The 22834-nt window shown below is 31.8% G+C and overlaps 1 protein-coding gene across 1 annotated transcript in view; it reads left to right on the top strand.

Moving 5' to 3' along the window:
* LOC143198583 (lysosomal alpha-mannosidase) overlaps positions 1-22587 on the top strand; it is a 28905-nt gene extending 6318 nt beyond the window's left edge. Inside the window, exons 5-18 of the mRNA XM_076407902.1 lie at positions 5054-5259; positions 6789-6925; positions 6975-7111; positions 8223-8454; positions 9685-9884; positions 11340-11521; positions 11581-11786; positions 11839-11993; positions 16523-16705; positions 16758-17031; positions 18275-18410; positions 18465-18586; positions 22147-22296; positions 22353-22587. Coding sequence (XP_076264017.1) covers positions 5054-5259; positions 6789-6925; positions 6975-7111; positions 8223-8454; positions 9685-9884; positions 11340-11521; positions 11581-11786; positions 11839-11993; positions 16523-16705; positions 16758-17031; positions 18275-18410; positions 18465-18586; positions 22147-22296; positions 22353-22577 — 2545 coding nt within the window. The 3' untranslated portion in view covers positions 22578-22587. The remainder of the gene's footprint in view (positions 1-5053; positions 5260-6788; positions 6926-6974; positions 7112-8222; positions 8455-9684; positions 9885-11339; positions 11522-11580; positions 11787-11838; positions 11994-16522; positions 16706-16757; positions 17032-18274; positions 18411-18464; positions 18587-22146; positions 22297-22352) is intronic.
* The last annotated feature ends 247 nt before the right edge of the window (positions 22588-22834 follow it).

Below are 22834 nucleotides of genomic sequence, written 5' to 3'. Positions count from 1 at the left end.
AGTATCATGAAATTATCATAAATATCTGATAAAAATATTTAATTTTAAAATAGTTTTATTATAGGAGAAAAATAGAAAGTTAAGCTATGTCTGATAACAAATATAATATATGTATCTATATATAAACATTATAAAACAGCAACAAAATAAAAAAATAAAATGATTTATGACAAGCAAATCAGATATGCTACGATTTTTACTAATCAATTTTACTAATTTTTACCACCGTATCTTGCTTTTATTTTTATAGGTACAATTTTAGCTAAAATATACTGAATTAACTATAGAATTCAATATAATTTCCCAAATTACTTTAAATAATAAAATTGATACCCACCTGGATAAAATTTCTACAAATGCCTATTCGATAGTTTAACAACTAAATACCTTATTTTTTATAGCCCACTACATTAAACTAAAATACGGACAGTGTATAATGAAAGGACAATATAATACTTAACTCTGTAATCTCTGTATGTAAAATAATGGCATTAATACAATACAAATGGTTTATTCATCCCAACTCACAAAATGAAAAATTAATTGGTAAAGTAAATAAAGTTTTATATCACTCACATCACAAAAAAAATGAACAAGTCAAGCTAAAGTACAAAAAAATTTACTGATTATTGGGTGGATATTCAATATTGTCAATATAGAATAACGTTTTGTTTACTAACAAGTCTTGAAACCAGTGTGGACTTATGGTGTAATGAAATTGTTGTACTATCTTGAAAAGGTTGTACTATCCAAAGTAATACAAAGATTCCAATACAAGACACTACGAGATATTGTTGATGCTCCATAGTACATTCGTAAAAACAATCTACATAAGAACGTGAAGGTAGAAACTGTCGATAACGTTATCAAGGACTATGTCCAAAAGCTCCACCAGCACTTCGAAGTTGGGGTTCTCCAGGTCCTAGATAATGATGGCTTAGTCAGAAGATTAACACGAGCAAAAACCATTTGATCGAATTCAGTGAGGTTATAAGTAAAACTCGGTGGATATTAAAAACAGTAACATATATGTTAACCACAAAATTTATATCGTAGAATAAGTATTTTGTAATGTTAAAATCGTAGCAAATTATAATAAAACCAAATAGCTGATTCGTGTTAATTTACTATATTACTATAATAAATAATAAAAAATAAAAACCCTGATATAAATAAAACATTGCATTTTATTGCATCTCCTGCAAATGGCAACGTTGCAAAATCAAGCGGAAATTGCCGAGGTTTACCGAATGTTGGCTGAACGTTCCTGAAAGTAGCCACTACTCATCTTATCGACCAGTATCAATTAAATTAAAAAAAACTAGATTTATTTTTTCATATGAATTTATTAAATAATATACAACAACATAAACATATGATTCTTAATGATAACTAATTCAAAACCCAGTAAAGTTCACATTATCAAAATATTTACATTAACGAACATTATTTAAATATGAAGCGATTAACATATATATTATAACATATATAACATATAACATAACATTTCAATAGCGATAATAATTTTTTAGTTCACAGAAAAATAATCTGTAATTTTAGTTTGCATCAATTGGTGTTTAACATTGCTTTTCAATGCTTCAGCCCGTAATTTACGAAGAACTAAAATATCTGTATATGATAGTTCTTTTCTTGCGGCCCAATCTAAAGCTTGGTCAAAAACTTGTATAGCTTGCGCGTCAGTAATAAAATTTCTAACTTCTATGGGAAAGTCCTCGTCGTCCTCATTGTTCATATCTTCCTCCTTATTATCATCGTTCCATAAATTAAATTCAGGTAGAGTACGAACAATGTCGGGATTCACTATTTCGTATGCTGGTATTGGTTTTGGTTGTACTGTTAGCTTCCTACCAGACATAGCCAGCAGTCGAATTCCATATCTCGTTTTAAAACGTTGTAGCCATCCATCGCTAGCTACGAAATTTTCAGTCTCTTTCAACTTAACAGTAACGTATATGTTAACCACAAAATTTCTATCGTAGAATAAGTATTTTGGAATGTTAAAATCGTACAAAATTATAATAAAACCAAATAGCTGATTAGTGTTAATTTACTATATTACTATAATAAATAATAAAAAATAAAAACCCCGATATAAATAAAACATTGCATTTTATCGCATCTCCTGCAAATGGCAACGTTGCAAATTCAAGCGGAAATTGCCGAGGTTTACCGAATGTTGGCTGAGCGTTCCTTAGAGTAACCACTACTCGTCTTATCGAGCAGTATCAATTAAATTTAAAAAAAAAACTAGATTTATTTTCTCATATGAATTTATTAAATAATATACAAAAACAACATAAACATATGATCCTTAATGATAACTAATTCAAAACCCAGTAAAGTTCATATTATCAAAATATTTACATTAACAAATGTGATTTAAATATGAAGCGATTAACACATAAACTATAACATATATAACATATATATTTTTTAATTCACAGAAAAATAATCTGTAATTTTAGTTTGCATCAATTGGTGTTTAAGATTGCTTTTCAATGCTTCAGCCCGTAATTTACGAAGAACTAAAATATCTGTATATGATAGTTCTTTTCTTTCGGCCCAATCTAAAGCTTGGTCAAAAACTTGTATAGCTTGCGCGTCAGTAATAAAATTTCTAACTTCTATGGAAAAGTCCTCGTCGTCCTCATCGTTCCATAAATTAAATTCAGGTAGAGTACGAACAATGTCGGGATTCACTATTTCGTATGCTTGTATTAGTTTTGGTTGCGCTGATAGTTTCCTACCAGACATAGCCAGCAGTCGAATTCCATATCTCGTTTTAAAACGTTGTAGCCATCCATCGCTAGCTACGAAATTTTCAGTCTCTTTCAACTTTTCATTTAACATTTTAGCCCTTTCTTTAAGTATTTCGCCGCTGATCGGGACATGACATTCCCTTTGCTCCAAAAACCACTCGTAAAGTGAATTCTCCATTCTAGGCGCCCTTGCATTTTTTAAAGTTCTCCGGTTTCCCGAGCCTCCAAACGTCTTGTGGGTTCTCTGTAATATTTCGGTTTTCAATCGCTTAATTTTACAGATTGTCGCCTTCGATACTCCGTATTTTTTAGCCAACTGTGTCACTCCCGCTCCCAGTGCGACTTCCTCAATGATTTTCGCTTTGTCACTTAATTTTAGACACTTCCTTTTACAGGATGTGGATGACATAATCGTAAAAATGCTCAGGGTGTGAAATATACCAGTTTAAATCGAAAAATTAACTGTATTTAAACCCCCACACGATCGAACGAGTGTCACGGAGTATACTAACCGTCGGGCGCCACGTTGCTTCTAGTCCTGTTTACATTATCGACCGTAGAGATTGTTTACGTTAGCGCGCGATTCAATTGATCCTACGGCACGAATTTTGTGTTTACATTAACGTAATGTTTACATTATTGAATGTTTACGTTATCGGGCGTATAATATATATATATAGGAACAATAGATAACATAATAAATTAAAAAAAAACAGCTTTATAGCATTTTCACTAATCGCTATTTTCTTATATTGAAAACCAATTTCTTGGCACTATTCAAAATGTGATGTTATCAAATTTACCTTTAGATTAATATCGCTATTATTCCTTTACAATACATTTTTAGTTTGCACTCTGTCACTTATTTGTTGATAAGTTGCTGAAAAATAGGTTAACGTCCTGCAAAAAAAATATGTTTCTATAAAAACAAATGCAATAAAACAGCCAATCTACGTCATTAAAATTTGTGACATGAGCACATCGCAATTAACTTACAATTTTGGTTTATAACGTTTTCGGCTGGTAACCTCTAATTATTATTACTAATGTTTTGAAAATGTTCGTAGGCATTTGACAACAACAACAACAAAACCAGCAAAGTGCCAAAACAATGTATGCCGGTTTTTAACCTATAATTATTATTACTAAAGTAAAGAATATTGCAGACGTTTGATAATCTACATGTCCGAACGTATCAGACAGCATTGTATCTCTTTTTAACAAGAGTGAAATGAGAAGCAAAATATTGTCTGATTTTAAAACGAATTTACAAATTGCCACAGGCAATACATTTGCATTGTGATGACGTGAGTTTACTGTTATTTTGAATAGACTATATATAATTAATTATATACGTACCAGGTGAAAACTATGCTAACACAGATGTATGTAAAACCATTTTTAAATAGAGTCTCAAAACTTATCCAGAGGAAAACCATGTCTCATTTATTTACTTTGTATACATCCGACTACACAACATTTCTTAGATCGAAAATATACTGGTAAACGCAATTTATCTATGTTAGGTATTCAAAAATAACTTCCAAAACAAACAAATAAGCGCTTTAGATAAATGAGCCAATCTAACGCATAGAATAACGATTCAAACAAACCGATAAATCTTATCAAAAATGTAGAGACCGCTACGACCCTTTGGTCACTACATATACATCTAGATTAAGTTCAAAGGTTGGCAATGCTGGTGGATTGATACCATGCGGTTCCCGGCTATAAAAAGCCACCACGACGACATCTTTCTCTCTCTTCCCAACCCCTTGTAACAGTACCACTTCCATAACGCTTCCGTACTTCCTTAACATATCGTAATATCCTGTTCATCCTCCCGTCCACCACATGCTGTATGTAAGAACGAAATAAACAACTTTTTATTCAGGTGGCTATTGTCATAGGAATTCCTTCCACAAAAATAATATATACATGTTCGGACAAACAATATAGTCGAGAGCCACACATTCCAACCGACAAGACGAACATTCTCACAAAAGGGCGATTTCAATGTCGTCTAGATAGTGGACGCTGTGAACCATTCTCCAAAGTCGCCTATAAACTTAAATCTTTATTTACTGTGTGGTTTTGACATTTGTCTACATATTTTTCATTTAGTGTTATTATATTACTCAATGTATAAACGGACGCTGATCTTAGATCGTTGAAAACTGTGATTATATCATTACCCACCATTTAGATTTCGATCTCAAATTATTCGTTACTAGGTGATGAACATTTTAATTGATAATATGTTTGCATTTCAGACGGCTAAGTGATTGTTTTGGCGAATGCGCCCGGCCAAAGATGGGATGGCAAATCGATCCGTTCGGACACAGTAGTGAGATGGCTTCGATATTTGCCCAGCTGGGATACGATGGTGTCATTTTGGGTAGAATCGACTTCCAAGATAAGGAAGTCAGGCTGGCTAATAAATCCATGGAGATGGTCTGGAGAGGAAGCCACAGTTTAGGTTAAAGCCAATGTAAAATTAGTTTATAGAATATTGTATTTTTTTATTTAAATAGAACTAAAGCTAAAAGGTTGGAAAAAATTGTTATAGGAGGACTACATTTTCAAAAATATGTTCTTCTGCAATTACTCCCAACATAATATCTTACAAAAATCCATTATTCTTCTAAGATATTGAAAACTATTTATCATACTTGTTTTTGTTCTATAACTTGTTGCCATTTTGGCTATGATATTGTCAGATGCTTGGAGAACTGTACTGTCTGCACAATTGCTGTCATGGAGATCACAGTTGGCCGCTTCTAAACGGTTGTTTTCTTCATATGCTCCAATGTAATTTGAGTTTGGCAGTAAATAAGCAGCTGCCCATGTGTATGCAATTGAACTGCTAAATGGTTGGACCGATTGTGATGAAATTTTGTTCTTATGTTTTTGCTGATTTGAGATTGGTATAGATTCACAACCGGACCCGGTAGATGGCGCTGTATTAGGGTTCCAGGATTTTTTATCTTTTAAACACTATTCGTTTATAAGAACTTATCACAACAAAATTTCTCTGTTAATATATATAAGATATTTTTTACCTACATTTTTTCGGCTGCTTAAACAAATATATATATATATATATATATATATATATTCAAATTAAAATGTGGATATTAAAAATCTAAGGGTAGTAAGTAAATAGAGTACCGAACTTTTGTTTTGAGATTTCCTCTCCTCGATCATCAAAAATGGTTTTGGTGAAAATTATGACTGGAGTGGACAAAGTTCGATCCCAAAACCTAGGGTTTTTGAAGAAGAGAATGGAACTTTTGTGGCTTAATATAAATATCCTTATATCGATTTTACCAATCTGCCTTCTTTTTTTAATAATTAATTTGATTCCGATTAATTGAACCAATTCAACTAGAACAGCCTTATGCTATCATTGGAAATCTAGCGATTGCATTTCATGTAAAAATAACTGTAAGTGCGTATATCACTGAGCCCTTTATTACTTTTGAGTGTATGTGTTTGAATGGGCCCTGGGGTGGTATATATTTAAAATGAACCTCATAGATGACGCTGTGGTAAGATTCCAGGAACACTTTTTAATTTATCTTTAATCTTTACTCTCTTATTAATTCACCCATCGTCCATCTTTTAAGTGAAGAAAGAAGCCCAAAGATTGACTTTTCTTTTGAATGGTATAATTAATTTCAACATTCAACCAATACTATAAGGTCGTCACAATTACACGTTAACAATGGCGTTGTAATGATGGAAATTAAAAGTAAAGCAGCGAATGCTTTCCTGCTGACGTGACAAAAACATGGCTGAATTTTAATCTAAATGAAAAGTCTATAGTTTTCAAATCTTCCAGTTTACTATATTTAAAAAATAGTGATAGAAAATGTTTTTTCGAACTTTATTTATCAAATATATTTAAAAATCATCTTCAAATTAAGAGAATTTTGCGGGCTAGTGGTGTCTTTAAATCCAACTAGTACCAAGCGCTTAATTTATTACATATTTCATCATTTTTAGGCCGACCTAGCGATATATTTACGAGCATTCTCTTTAATCATTATGACGCGCCAAGAGGCTTCTGTTTCGATATATTATGTGCCGACAATCCCTTGGTCGATGACGTCAATAGTGCAGAATACAACATAGCTGAAAAGGTATGTTTAGAAAAGATATTTTATAGCTTGTAAGCATGTAACATTGCAGGCGGAAGAATTTATAGCTGAACATATTCGACCAATGATGCAAAGTTTCCAAACAAGCAATGTCATAATTCCGATGGGACGGGATTTTGCTTACCAACAGGCTGAAGCTTGGTTTACTAGTATGGACCGCTTAATCAAGTAATATATATTTTTATTAATGTATTATTACTACTTGTTGTCGACTAACTTACAATTTGTCTCTAGTGTGACTTAACACTAGATACCAGGTGTACCGAAAAATCATTACCGGTTTTTCTAGGAGATGTCGCTAGGATTAATTATGCAATCTTATGATTTGACTCATATGTTATATTATTCTAATGACATCAAGCTTCATCGCTATAGATGTTCTATTTTCCGAAAGTAACACAACAAATGATCAATTTGACAGCACTTAGATGAGACATATCGCACCCACCGTACTCTCCAAACCTTGCCCACCGGGATACACGCTTGCATGGTAGCACTTCACTTCGTCAAGTTCGAAGAAGTTAGAAAAGGGATATGACCAATATTTTGAATAAATAATTTTTACCATTTTCTTGAAAATGATGCTGTTTTTTCGGAAAAATTTAATTATTTTCCGGCTGGCCTGGTACTTATGACCTATTGGCCCTTATTTAATCTCTAATACAGCAAAATAAAAATAGTAGTAGCAGTTTTCACCATTATTGTCATTTAGTAAACCTCACTACACAACTATATGAGATTTCTCTGAGTCTGTGTCTTAGTTCAGTATTATCCAAGAGTTATAGTATTATCCAAGAAGAGCACAGTATTTCCTTATGTCTTGTTGCGAATCTCTTAGTTTCCTCTATTGTAGTTGGAATCCGAAGTTCTCGGTGTAAGTAATTATTCCTATTATATCTGGGCGCACCTACAATACTTCTCGATATTTGCTTCTGAAATAATTGTATTCTGTTGATATTCTTTCTCGCAGAACATCCCTATAACTAAATATCATAGGTCTATATAGATTTTAGTATTTGCCTATACAACAGTAACTTATGTACAATAATGTAGATTTTCTTCCAAATAACCAAGAGATTATCTTGTTTTTTTTTGGTGATGCTTCTTCCAACAATGTTTTGCATCAAGATTCATCTCAAAGAACTTAGCATTGTTTCTGTACGATATAATAGTGTTATTCATATTTATTAATATATGAACACATGTGTAGTAGGTCAATTATATGTAGAATATGCACTGATTTTTTCTAGTTGATTTTATTTCTCCTTGTCTATTGTAGGTACGTTAATATCAAGCAAGATTTTAATGGTACCAAATATCATATGATGTACTCAACACCATCGTGTTATACGGCGGCTGTCCATAAAGAATCCCAAGGCCAATTATCGTCCAAATTAAAAACCGACGATTTTCTACCTTATGGTTCCGAATCCATGGCTTACTGGACCGGATATTACACATCGAGACCAACCTTGAAGAGATTCGAACGTATTGGTAATAACTTTTTACAGGTAAATGTAATTAATTAGAACGTATTGTACGTCAGTTATAAACCCAAATTGGGTGTAATACTTAGTCATTGGCTTACTCAGATAACAGATAACAATACTTAGGCGCCTGCATGTATTCTGAACACTTATTCCCTTTAAAATTAAAACATATGTTAATCATCTTTTTTTTCTATTCTTGTAATAATATGTAGGATACCGTGTCGAGATAATAATGTTTGTTTGACAGCGATCCAATTATCGATTAATCTTCGTACTTCTTCAGTTTTTCGAAATCGTGTGCCAGTCAAATGTTGTTGCATCAACCTGAACAACTGGTAATCAGAAGTTGCTATATCTGGTTAGTTCCTTAGGTGCGGAAGAATTTATCGTTCGAGTCATAAACCAAGTTGCCGAGTTCATAACTCTTGCAACGTGTGACCAAAGATTGCCATGCAAGAGGGCTTTGCATTTGTTACTCGCTATTTCTTTTTTCTTTTTTCTGTAGCAACAAGTTACTTACTTTATTCAGTTGACATCAGCAGACATCTGCAGCAATAGTTTCATTTGGTTTTAACAGTTCATATACACTGGGCCTTGTTGATCCAACTTTATGGTCATGAATTTTCCGCTTCTATGTCGATGTGGATGGTTCTGCTAGACTAACCCATGATTTTTTGCACTTGGAAATACGTTAGTAGATCCACTTTACGTTGGCAGTTACAATGCGTCTCAGAAAAATTCTTCTTTTTATTATAACAAGCAATGAAACCGCAATGTTGGTTTAATTAGGTCATTGTCTTTTTACAGAATTATAAAGTATATGCATTATTACAACAAAATTGCATTTAATGTGGATAATTAAACGCATATGTTGTTATGGTAATTCTGTAGTTTTATTTAATTAAAGAATATTGCAAGATAATAAATCACACTTGACTATAAAATAATTTACACAATCATATATCTTTAATACCCTAATTTATCTACCGGACCCTATTTATAGGTTTCAAAATTCAGAACTAAAAATCTAAATCATATGTTTTGATGCTTTGGTTTAAGATTTATAGTTTATTTACTTAGGACTGATGTCATATGTTATTATATTTTGGTACGAATTTAAATCTGACACTAGAATTTCTGTTATATCTTTATAACTGTTTCATTTTTAACAGAATTATAATTTAAAAAAAAAAGTAAACATATCAAGATATACAATAACATAAATATCGTGATAAAACGTTGATATTTTAGATATGTAAACAACTCTTCACTCTGGGGAATATACCACAATCAGAGGAACCTAAACTTAATAGCTTACGCGAAGCCATGGGTGTTATGCAGCATCATGATGCTATCACTGGTACAGAGAAGGAAATTGTTGCCTACGATTATGCCAAAATACTTTACGAGGGAATAGAGAATTGTGGAGATGTTAGCACCCAAGCTCTAAAGTAAGCACCATTTTGATTAATGAAGCATTATTCGTAACTTAAAAAACTAATATAGTAAAATCTCAGTAAGAAGAATCTCCTTTTCGTGTGTGAAATTATATTAAAAGTTATCTCCTGAAGCAACCATTCATTTATTTTATTATTTATTTCTAACAAATTTACAATTGACACCCATCATTTATGGTTCATTGATGATGAATTACTCTTCTGTTCTGTCAATGTACGCCTAACTTAACTTAAAATGTTGGTGCCTTTTAGCTGATAGCCCTTTGAATGTCCATTTGAGATACCCTGGTGTTTCTTCGATGACAATCATAATTCTAACTACTTTACACCTTGACCAAAATATTTTAAAAGTGTTTATACTACTGTCGATAATACAACCCCATAGTTCCATCTCATATAACCATATTGTTTTTAGTTCTTGATTATCGATTAATTGATCTAATTTTGTACTGATTTTTCAGGTTTTCTTAAAACAATATATCATCTTTTTTATTCTTAACATGTTCTTTGCATTTCAAATTGACTTCAAATATCATTCCTAAATATTTAATTTTTCGTATGGTATAACAATACTGTTCCACACTGGAGGATTTTTAGTATTAATGAAATTGTTGACATCTCTTTATATATAATTGTTTTTTGGTTCTTAACTGCATCCACTAAAAATACTGTATCATCTGCGAATATAGCTGTTGTATTTCCTTGTATTAATATTAGCTTTATACATACACATGCGCATATACAGCTTTAGAAGCTTTTTTCAGTGTACATGCCAAGTCTTCTTTGTCCAAAATTTGTGGAAAATCTAGAAAACTGCAGAGTGTATCTATATTTCTCAAAAAAAGAGTTTAACCTCTTAACCCCTTTTTCTTTCTTTATTATTTTTTTGATTGTTATGATCATTATAAATATGATTATTTTTCTAAAAATTTCAAAATAATTATTGATTAATATACAAAGTAATTATTTCAAATTGTTTTCAGTCATTATTGGATTATTTGGGTTAAATTTATTCTTATTTTCTAAGCCAGTCCTTAGCTACATACATTTTCGGCAAAGAAATGTAATTTTAGTTTATAGACTTTAGCGCAGAGTTCATTGTTATTTCTTATAAAAGGGAACATGTGCTATTGGTATTCTATTTCTTTTGTTTTTTATCTGAAGCAATTAATAGATCTAATTGTACAGTGATATTTTATGCAGATAGGGGTTCATTTTTTTTTTATTTGCAGTTTTCAGTTTTATACTTAGATTATTATGTTTTTCACTTAAGACTAATAAAATGGTAAATGAATGATCTTGGATTTTATGAATTATTTCAAGAATAATTATTTACTTTCACTACACCTCCAAAATGAAGATATCCCCCTCCCCTTCCATATAGAATCTTATGTACCTAATTCTAAACATTTATAAAATGACACTTAAGTATTTTGCCTGTATTTTTAGGAAGTTGACCAATTCCAATAAACAGTTCACTAGTTGTTTATTGGCCAATATCAGTGAGTGCAGAATATCGGAAAAAGCAGAAACGTTCGTAGTGACGTTATACAATCCTCTATCAAGACCGGTTAGCAAAGTCGTGAGACTACCGGTGTTAGGAGAATCTTATTCTATTACTGACTATAATGGTTTGTAATGTCGCCTATTATCACCAAACTTGCTGCTACAACTACTGATTATATTTAAGGGGAAACTGTAAAAAGTGAACTATTCCCCATACCAACTGGTGCCAAACGAATAATAGGTCGAAATAGTAATGCGACGTTGGAATTAGTATTTATCGCTAAAGACGTACCACCTTTAGGATACAAGTCTTTCTATATACAAAATAATCACGGAGATGATATCGTAGCCGAGGATTTATCTTGGTTCTTTTCGTATTCCAATAATAATGTGAGTTTAAACGAAGTAGGATAGTTTTTAACAGCTTAATATGTCATTGTAGGGCGCCAGTTTTGATGTAGATCCTTCCACCGGATTAGTGAACAAAATTGATACGAATGGCGTATCTTTAAATTTAAATCAGACGTTTTGGTTTTACAATGGTACGAATGGATGGGGACACTATGGCATTAGGGCTTCGGGAGCTTATATCTTCAGGTAAGAATGTTTTTCTATACGTTTTAATGCTTTACAACCGAAATTACCAAAAAATATAATCGGTTTGGGGAAGAAATATTTCGATTTTTCGTGTTTTTCAAATAAAACTTATACATATAACTTTTCAACTATATTCGCGCTGTTTTGGTCAATAAAAATAACATTTCTGATAAATCCAGAGTTCCGTCGTTATAGAAATCTTCAGATTTCTAAGAGAAGAGCTGAACCAAATAATTTTCACAAGCCTTTTCTGAAGTCAAAAACTCCAAAAACGGAACAAAAGGCTGTCGGACGGAGTAAGATCCAGGCTATAAATGGAGTTCAAAGCTTCCATCAAAGAATGATAATCAAGAAAGAATTCCATCACCTTTCTCATTGATTAATTCTGAACGATTTTTAGAACTTTAGTTGTAAATACCAGCTTTCTTGGCGGCAGTACTCTTTCAAGCTTTGACCATGAGCTTTTCAGCAAAGATTCTTATATTGATACTCATTTCATTATATTTTTCATTGTTTCTGTTAATACGCTTCTGTTAATTAATGTAAAATCTAACGTTACCAAGCTTGTGTTGATATTCACAGCTCATATAAATGGTTCAAAACTGTTTTATGGTCGATGTCTTATTTCTTACCAATGTCATGAGATGGAATATGTTTATGAATACTATATTCTACCTCGATATGTTTATGAATTTGATCGGTTTTTTCAACGATTGGCCGGACAGGACTAAAACGAATTTGTTTTGAGGGATTTTTTAACACTTTTTCTTACATGTTTGTAAACAAAGTATTAGAACCCTACATAAAAAGCATCTTCTCATTTACGGATTTTTCTATAAAAAATAAAAGGTGGCATTGATCTGAATAACTGCAAAAGAGAAGAGGAAATATATCAGGCAAATGCGTGCCTGTTTGTTTAATCGTCATAATTTATCGACCTAATTAAAACCACTTGAATGATGAACGAGTGAGACAGATTGGCCTGCTTTCTAACAGACCGTCAGTGTCGTTTTGTATCGCCGTTCAACAAGTCGTCTCTCCTTTTGGTAAAATAAAACAGTTTTAAGTAGTTTAATAATTTCTTTTTTTTAAAAACTTCTTCTCCTTTTTAAACATATATTCTATGTTTGTTTTATAAAATTTAAGCTTTCAAATAGGATCAATAGTGTTCTAGCACTCGATAAAGTTCATTAAATGAAACAGGTAAAACTTTGCAAACCAAGACCTGACTTGAGTAACGGAATGCTAACTTCTTTACTCGCCTTTCAAACGCAAATCAGAACTCCGACTATTAGTCATGTAATAGTGCAGATTTCTTCCTAAAAAGGTTCGTTCAGGTGTAGTCCTGCAACCACAATTGTAAACGGCTTTGTTCTGTTGTTCTGTTTATGCTGAACATGTTCCATCAATAAAAAAATATCGCATTGATATCGCAAAAAATGTCGAATGAATACCAGTAAAATTTTAAAATATTGAATTAGAGGCATTATTGCACCAAAATTCGCATCATTCACAAGAGAAACTATCTGAAATTTGAGAATGAATCCAAAAATTCGCAACGCTTTGAGTATATCACAAAAGTAAGAAAGTTGGGTTCTGTATAAAATGAAACCAAAAAATGTAAAAATATTTTTTATAATGAAATTAGTGCTTGAACAATAACATTTGCAGTGTTTTTTTGCATAGAAAGGTGATGAAAAACGAAAAGTGTGTTAAAATGCAGAAAATCATATCCAATATTCATGCTAAAAGCTAATAACACAGAACCAACTCAGATAAGTTAATGAAATCATCAATAATCTATATTAAGATAAGAATTCAAACTCAGACGTGAACAATACATCAAAAGACATGACAAAGTGATCTTTCAGTATAGTAATATTCGACCATATGTCGGGAAAGTCTAGTCTATGAATAGCAGTTTACACCATCTATAGTCTTTCCAATAAAATAGCCAATACACGTTATCAAAACCATCGAATGTATTGTCAAATTCAGATTATAAAAACGTAAAATCCTTTTAAACTCGAAGCATTTTTCTATCTCATTTTATTAATTAACATTACTCTAGTTAAAAAAACAGAATGAAGTCTGATGCCTTCGAACATTTAACCAAATCGGTCTATAAATTTCAATTTGTGTTGGTACTAGTCGATACCGCTGTCATATGTCAATGTAAATATAATAAAACAACTCTAACCTACAAATTATTGTGGCTGTTTAGTTAACTGTAGTTCAGGGGTGTGCAACTGCAATGGTAAGTAGTGGGGCAAAGTTTCGCTTAGTCCAATCATTGGCGGCGCTGGCAACGCGAATTTGATTGGTTAGTTTAAAATAGTTATGTAGAAACCTGTAAGAAAAATACTTTGCTTTGATTGGTCTGCCATTTCCCCTGATTATTTTGTGACGTCACATTTATTGGCCAATAGTATTTATCAATATCAATAGTATATATAAAAATATAAAAATCAAATTTAAATTTTAAAATTAATTTATTAAAATAAAATCCTATACAAATATACATAAGTGTAAATAATATAAATATATATAAACAAAAAGCAAAAAAAAAACAATTATGATGTCTATTCTAGGCAATATTAAAATATCTATAATTCTTCTATAACGCCTTCCCATATATGTTCAGTGCCATCAATTTTATGGGATCTATTAGAGTTCTAACTTATCTTGATATATTGAAGATAAACTTTAAATCCTTCTCTGTTGATATTGCATTAACTTCAATAAACCAAAAATACAATCACACCTCATAATAACTTAAAATTTGGTCTTGAAAATATTATGGCTTGGACAGTTGAAACACTAAAAATTTATGTGTTTTTTAAAAATATTTAGATTTTAGAGTATTTAATCTGTGGAACTACTTAATATAGAATATAGATAAATATTGCATGTTGTCTCTTTTTCAGAAGTTTTGTTAAATAGCCTGAAATAAGACTAAAATACAATATTAGACTCGTTTTCCTCAGAGCAAAATTCTCTGGAACTGAAAATATAGACTCAACTGGTGATTTAACAATCTCAAGTGGTACTAGATCTTCCGTTAAAAAAGAATATAAGTTATCTAACATGTTCATCTTCTTCACAATTTTCTCCGGAAGAATGATGTGAAAAAATTGAAGTGATGTGCCCTTTTAAAAATTTCTTTCTGTTTAAAAACATACTAAGGGAAGGATGCTGTTTCTACCTCCATGACCTCTAATAGATCCAACAAAATTCTTTAAGCAATCTTGGTTAAGATTTGTTAAACAAATGTAGTTATTTGTAAATTTAGACAAAATAGATTTCTTTAAGGTAATAAATCCCCTAAAAGTAGCAATTAAATTTATTGATGGCACCATAACAAATATTTTCTTAACAAGACAATCAAATTTAAATATATAATTCCTTTACTATAAAATGAATGAACATTGTTTGTTCTAAAAAGTTAAAGTATTGCAAATATTTTAGGGATATTTTACAATTAAAAGTAGTATTTATTACTACTAATTATTCAGTTATATTAATTATTACCTTCTTGTAAGACTTCTTTATGTAGAGACATACATCAAATGACAGCATACGGATACGGTAGATTAATTGAATTTTATTACTAATAACATCTTCATAAGTAGGTTTTGATTTTCTGTAAACAAACAATATATAAACAGACATGTAGTAGATAGATAATATTATATGTACCTGATAAAACCAATGATGGATATGCATTTACCCTAATACCTGTTCGTGAAGGAAGGATAATTCTAAATTTTTCACTAAAATGTCCATAACAAACACTATGACGTTGATATATTTGCATTGTGGTTTATCCAGGTAACTTACTACTATTTACCATTTGATCAACCCATTTTTCGAAAGGAGCGAAATCATTCTTTGGGAAACGATGTCTAATTTCCCTAGTAGATTTTTACCCCGGTACACTACATCTTTTACTACACTGACGCATTGTCATCAATTTTTATATTATTACTCCATAATAATTAATGTAAAACAGAAAATATCGTTGTGCATATGACGAAAAATTCATGATATAAACAAAAACCATAACCTACAAACAACAAACATAAAAATGGACGCCCATAGAAAATGCTGATTTCACACAATTTGATCGACCAATCACATTTCATGTTAGTGGCGGCACCAGGAATTTAAACTAGCCAATCACAATTTGCGATCGCAGCGCTACAGTTGATTGAACTAAACAAAACATTTCCCCAAGGTCGCCTATACCGTGAAATTTCTATTTTTTCTATGCTGTAGTTTAAGTCCTTCAATAAATATGTAAATATGTAAAATATTTAATTAGTATTTTGTTATTAGAGCCAAAATAAACGAAAACTTAAATTTGGTGCGGCAAAGTTGCATTATAAATTTCGATGACGTGCATTGGCTTTTTTATTGGAAGGACTATACAGTAAATCTTTCAAGATTCTTCGTTAAAGATCAACACTTCTCATACACAAAATTATCCGAATATAGTAGTCGTACTCATTATTTAATAACATCATTAGGCCAGAACCATCCGACCCAATAAAACTGTTATCCGAAACGGCGAGATTCGAAGTCTACAGAGGCGAACTAGTGACGGAGGTCCATCAAACCTTCAACGAGTACGCCAGCCAGGTGATCAGGGTGTACGAAACGGAACAGTACGTCGAGTTTAACTGGATTATCGGCCCCCTTGAGATGGAAGAGTAAGACAATCACGAGCAAATTTCACGGAACATCTTCATAACATTGTTTTAGTTTACATGGAAAGGAGGTAATTACCAGATATACCACGGATTTAAACAACAAGAAGGTGTTTTATACCGATTCGAATGGGCGTGAAACGATGAAGAGGGTGCGGGATTATCGACCAACATGGGATGTGGAAAAAATCGAGAGAGAGGCCTCCAACTATTACCCAGTGACATCGAAAATATCTATCAGGGATGAGGAGAGAAACGTTGGTCTTACGGTCCTGACAGAACGAGCTGAAGGTGGTTCGAGTCTGCACGATGGAGAAATAGAATTAATGGTATGTAATCACCCCAATCATTATTATACGTTCATTGAGAAACACTATATTAATTAATTAATTAATTATCTATATTTTTATTTGGAGTACAAATTAGTTCGGTCCGTTTGACGGTCATCAAAAATACGTTTATTTCAAAATAAAATAAATAAACAGATTAATCCCACCTATCATTTAAAAATAAACTTGTCTTTTTTTCACAAAAAGTGAAGTAATGACCGTAACAGACAAATCATGATAGAGTCGGAAACCATTAAGTAATTAGAAGGAGCAATATTCGGTAAATATGACGGGTACGATAAAATACCTATCTTACAGAGTCATTTAATTGTCTTATGTATCATTCCCATGGATTTAAATAATTCTGAATTAGCATGTGTTTTTTTTGGTCTGGTCTAAAACCAGGCGGTAGAATGCATGACGCATATCTGGTCGTGGAGACTTGCCCTGGAATGACAAGTTGGAACGGATTATGTGGAACTGCCTATGGGCTTACCAATACACTCATCCGACACCACCTCACAGTTGACCCCTGCGGGTCGCTACTGCTACTGCATTAAATTTGAAGATATGGCACCCGCTAACCGGGCAGTTGTTATTGGGCAGGAGAACCCGGCAAAAAACATATAGTGAAACTAACTATCGATTTGAGAACTTGAGTTAACACACGACTGGATGCTGTCGTATGGGAGCAAAAGTTATGACCGCAGCGACTGATGAGGTCGTTTTAGCCTGGAAAAGCGTATGCTGGCGGTGACGCGGTGCTAAGCTCCCAGCATATCCACCAGCTCGCGAACAAGCGCGTTTTCAGAAGAAATTGAGCTGAGTTGTTATTTGTGGAAGGATTGAGATATGAAGTGATTGACTGATTGAGATGATTGATTTCTGGAGTGTCAGTTTCTCTGTGAATTTGATTATTTCTAACAAACCATGGAGCGTTTAAGATTCTCCTGAGGAGCTTATGTCACCCAGCAATTAAGATTAGATAACAGAAACTTCGACATATTTGGTGCAGCGTATAATTATAAAAGCACCTTTTGTACCATGTATGTTTAGTATCTATTATCACTTACTCTATACTGATTAATCTATACTGATCGTTCATTTACTTTTTACTTTGAGCAGAAAACGAATATTTCTCTATCAAGTCATGTAGACCACAAATATCAACACAGTAAATAACTATAACTATCTAAGAAATGAATTAACTTGTTTATTTCTAACTGTTTGTAATAATTTACAGTTGCTACGAAATACCATGGCGGATGATCAATTAGGCGTATCTGAAGCTCTAATTGAATTGGCTTATACCGAACCTATCATGGTTAGAGGATCTCATTACGTAGTGGGTGCAAAACTGGAAAACAATTCTGAAACAGGTAATTTAAAATCCAAAAAACAATCAATTCCCTCTATATCCAACATATTTTTAGAACCAAACTTATCCACGTTAGAACACAAAATAGCCGACGAAAAACTTCTGGATTCTTGGGTATTTCTCTCAGTACCAGACGAAATTACTTTCAATGATTATAAGCAACAACACAAGATGATGGTAAGTCTTATTATTATTGAAATGATTTTGAAATTATTTGAACATAAACTCTAATTTTTGTACTATTTCTTACTGAAGCAACTTTATTCTCCTGAATCTTGTTTCTGCATCGGTGCTATCGTGAAGCCAGATTTATTTAACGTTAATTTTTGTGGTTTCCTGGAATTTATCTGTAGATCTTAAAAACAAAGCATTAGCTATATTTCCTATTATTTTATTCTGGAATATTTCAACGATTAACGAACGCTTTCTTTGCTTTTACTGCTAGATTAACATATATTATAGACTTTACCTATATTTATTCTACAAATTCTCTTATCGATTTAAACACATGCTTATATAGTAACATATTAACACATTGGGAAAAGCTCAAATGATTGCCAACTAACCAGTCTGTTTTGTTGAATGTCATACTAATTTCCAGTCCTTAATTTTTAACACACAAGGAATATATCCATCTATGAAAAATTAATGATATATCTATAATTTTTAACATACAAGGGTATCTATTTTCACATACTCTATTCAGTATTCTTACTTCACCCAAGTTTTTTTCTCTCTTCTGATATATTTCTCTTATATATTACCCCAGGTACGCTTTGGTTGACCTAATGTTTGATGTTTCTCCTCTCTGACATTCTTTCTCGTATATTCTTACCTGTCTTATGTTCTCCATATGCTGTAAGTGTCTCCATCAACTAAGTGGTCTCCTTTCTATGTACTCTTTCAGCCATTAAATATTGATATCTTTTCTTATTTCTTCACTTCTCATGCTATCCATCTTGGTAACACCCCTAACTCTTCATTTCTGCTGCTTGTATTTTACTTTTATCTTTGTGCATTTCCGTTTTAATTTTGCTTAATATTTTCTTCTTGTTAATAAATTTGCTAGTAGACAGTAGACATTTTAAAGTGTCTTTACAGTTCGAGTTAACACTAACAGAAACACCGGCATTTTCTGCAGTTAGCTGTTCAAGAGAAATATGTTTCCTTTCTGCTATTTTGTGCGCGCGAACGTCACAAAGTAAACTGAATCAATATTTTTTGAAATTGCAAATGATTAGATTATATTTAATATAAAAACAGTGACTGCTGGCGTGTTTGATGCAGTAGTAAAAGCGACCGAACGGTCCACTTACTCTTGCGATAGTCGCGGGTTCAAATCCAACTGGAGCACGGTCGTAAATTAGTGTTTGTGATTATTTAATATTTGCAAATGTCCTATTCAAGAGTGAAAAATTCGACAAGGAAAATGATCCCAGTCACACCAGTAACCAGGCTGGGTAAGACCGGATGTCTTCTGGGATGATTTCGAAGTTGGTAGGCTTAATGCCGAGAACCGTGGTTCGGAGCCCACGTTAAACTGTAGGTCCACTCTAGATAAACGTTGGTAAAAAAGATTTATTGCAATATCTTTTAATGTCAAATAAGTATAATAAAGTATAAGATTTTCAAACTTTTAAACGATAAAGTACGCTCTCTGGAAACAGTATATCCATCATTTTGTTGAAATTACGTGTTCATATCTAATAAAATAATCAGTTAATTAACTTTATCGTAAGTGATTTAATTAAAATATTGTTCAAATTTGTTTTTTTCGTAATTGTTAACATTAGATTTATATGATAGCATAATCTAACAAAAATTTTGTTGTTGACGATAAGTATACTATAATATATATTAATAAGTATACTATATAAATAGGCCTCGTCAATAATGACATACCAAAAGTATTCAGATATCGGAGAGATCCCTTTTGATCTACTTTTTTATTTTATAACTTTATGTTCTGGATTAAAATTCCGTATTTATAAGAACATTATTTTTCATTTTCAAATAACATCTAAATATACTGTTTTTACAGATTGTTCAATAAATATATCGTTATCTAAAAATTGATAAAAATACACTACTTAAAATAATACTTCCTCATAATATAAAAGGCTACGAATCGATTCATTTTTTGACATATTCATAAGAAGTGAACCACAAGTCAGACAGGTCACGACTGATATATTGGAACCAGTAGTAATCAGAAGGAGTAAGGTCTGAAGAATATGGCGGGAAAATAGCACTTCCCATTTTAATGTTTTCAGTTATTTTCACCGGTTTTGCGACATGTGGTCGAGCGTTGTAATATTGAAGAATAACATTGTTGTGGAATAACATCATCCCAATTGTTTAAAACGGTCATATAAATTTCAAAAAAAATTTGCATAAAAAAGAGAACGAAGATATTTTTTTGGCAGAACTATCACTGATGAGTTCTTAGTTCAACCGTGAACAGAAATGTTGCAGAAATGCAATTTACCTGGCTTTACACATCTCCCAAAACAAAATTGTGCTAGAAATGTTCAACTTCGTAAAAATAGTATAATTAACCGACTCCAAAAAAGGAGGAGGTTTTATATTCGACTGTATGTTTATTTTTTATATATGTTCACTGATGTCTCCGTCAATTGTGGACCGATTTTCAAAATTCCTTTTTTTTATTCGAAAGAGTACACTTCCGAGGTGGTCCCATTGGAACCAAGTTGTTTATTAAAGTGTTTTCACATATTTTTTATCTGACATAATCAGATATTTGTGTATAATGTTATCACTGAGATGATGTGACTGAAGACACAACTCCTCAAGGGTTAGGAGCTAGAAGATTATTCTTTACATACTATGGAAACGTACATATAACTAATTGTAGTGACCGGACCGTTATAACCTTCATGAGTTTTTGAGTACTTTTCATTAAGGGTTTGCTTTCCAAAGTCGTTCAGTACAAAAACCATTCAGTTTGATTTTTAAGCACTAACCATATCATATCGTAAGCCCTAGAAATACTGCAATTGCCTCTATGGCGTAGTGGTTAGAGGGTTCAGCTCACACACGGAAGTCACAGGTTCGATTCTCGGTGGTGACAACGACTTTTCGTTGTTGTTCTAGTTTGGGTAGAACATTCCTCAAATCACCTCTAATCGTTCCTTACCTTCAGTCATTATTTCTTTATTCCTATTTTTCCTCATGCGGTCTCCACCTTTACTTGACCTGTCTATTGTAATACTGCGTAATTTATTGAATAAATATCTAAGACTAAAAAGTGAAAAAATAAAATATTTTTACAAAAAAAAATTGAACCGACTTCAAAAAATAAATAAGAAACTTACTAAAAATTATAAAATAATCAAACTTAGACTTTTTACACACAAAAAAACGTTTAAAATAAAATTTATACCTAATAATCGTTGTAATAGCTAAATAAAAATAAACAAAAACATTATTTAATCTATCTACTACACGTCTTTTATATTATGCTATATACACACAATTTAGCTTAATACTTACCTAAGCCTATTTATCTATTTGCAATATTATTTTAAATAATACTACCTAAATATAATACCAACTGATCAGTCTGAAGTCGGTGCCGAGCCCTCAAAAAACACAAAACAAAATTAAATTACATATAAAACAAATCTAATTTAATATAACTGTCCCTTATTTATTTTTCCTGTCGGTTTAATTTTTTTTATTTGTAAAAGTATTTGATTTTATTTTAATATTCTTAGTTTTCTGGATTGAAAAAAGCTCTTCCTGATAATGTACATATCATGACGTTAGAACCTTGGAAAGATTCGACATTTTTACTAAGATTAGAGCACACATTCGAGAAGAACGAAGATCCAACATTATCACGACCTGTTCAAGTCAATTTACAGGTAATCGCAATATATTAGGCCATTTTCATTACATCAAATTTTAACGACATTTTCAGGATCTATTTACACTTTTCGATATCAAAAAAATCCAGGAAACTACTTTAGGTGGAAATCAACTACTGAAAGATAACCAGAGGTTAATGTTTAACTCACCAGATCAAAGGGAACTTGAGAACGACAATCACCAAGACGACGAATTATTAGAAAAATATGTTGTCAGTTTAAATCCCATGCAGATAAGAACGTTTATTATTAGTATCGAGATGAGAACCAATAAATAAAAATGATTGATCTGTTTTATTTTACTGCTCAAACAGAATCGATGTTATCAAAACACAGAATACGTATTTTTATTTGTCCAATATTAGAACAGATTTAAATTAAATGCCAAGATAACACAATGCCAAGATAAATTTATTCATTATTTTACTAAAAAATATAAAATTCTACAAATTCTGTACAATGGATACTATGGAATATTTTTTATATAGAAATTCCTAAAAACAACCTTCAATCTCCAATGATTCCTGTATCACTA

Source organism: Rhynchophorus ferrugineus, unplaced genomic scaffold (genome assembly GCF_030347505.1).
Source record: "Rhynchophorus ferrugineus isolate W39M unplaced genomic scaffold, kcgeb_rfMv2 rfM6, whole genome shotgun sequence".
Taxonomy (NCBI): domain Eukaryota; kingdom Metazoa; phylum Arthropoda; class Insecta; order Coleoptera; family Curculionidae; genus Rhynchophorus; species Rhynchophorus ferrugineus.
The sequence above is the reverse complement of the archived record's forward strand: the minus strand, read 5'-3'. Positions and strand labels throughout refer to the sequence as shown.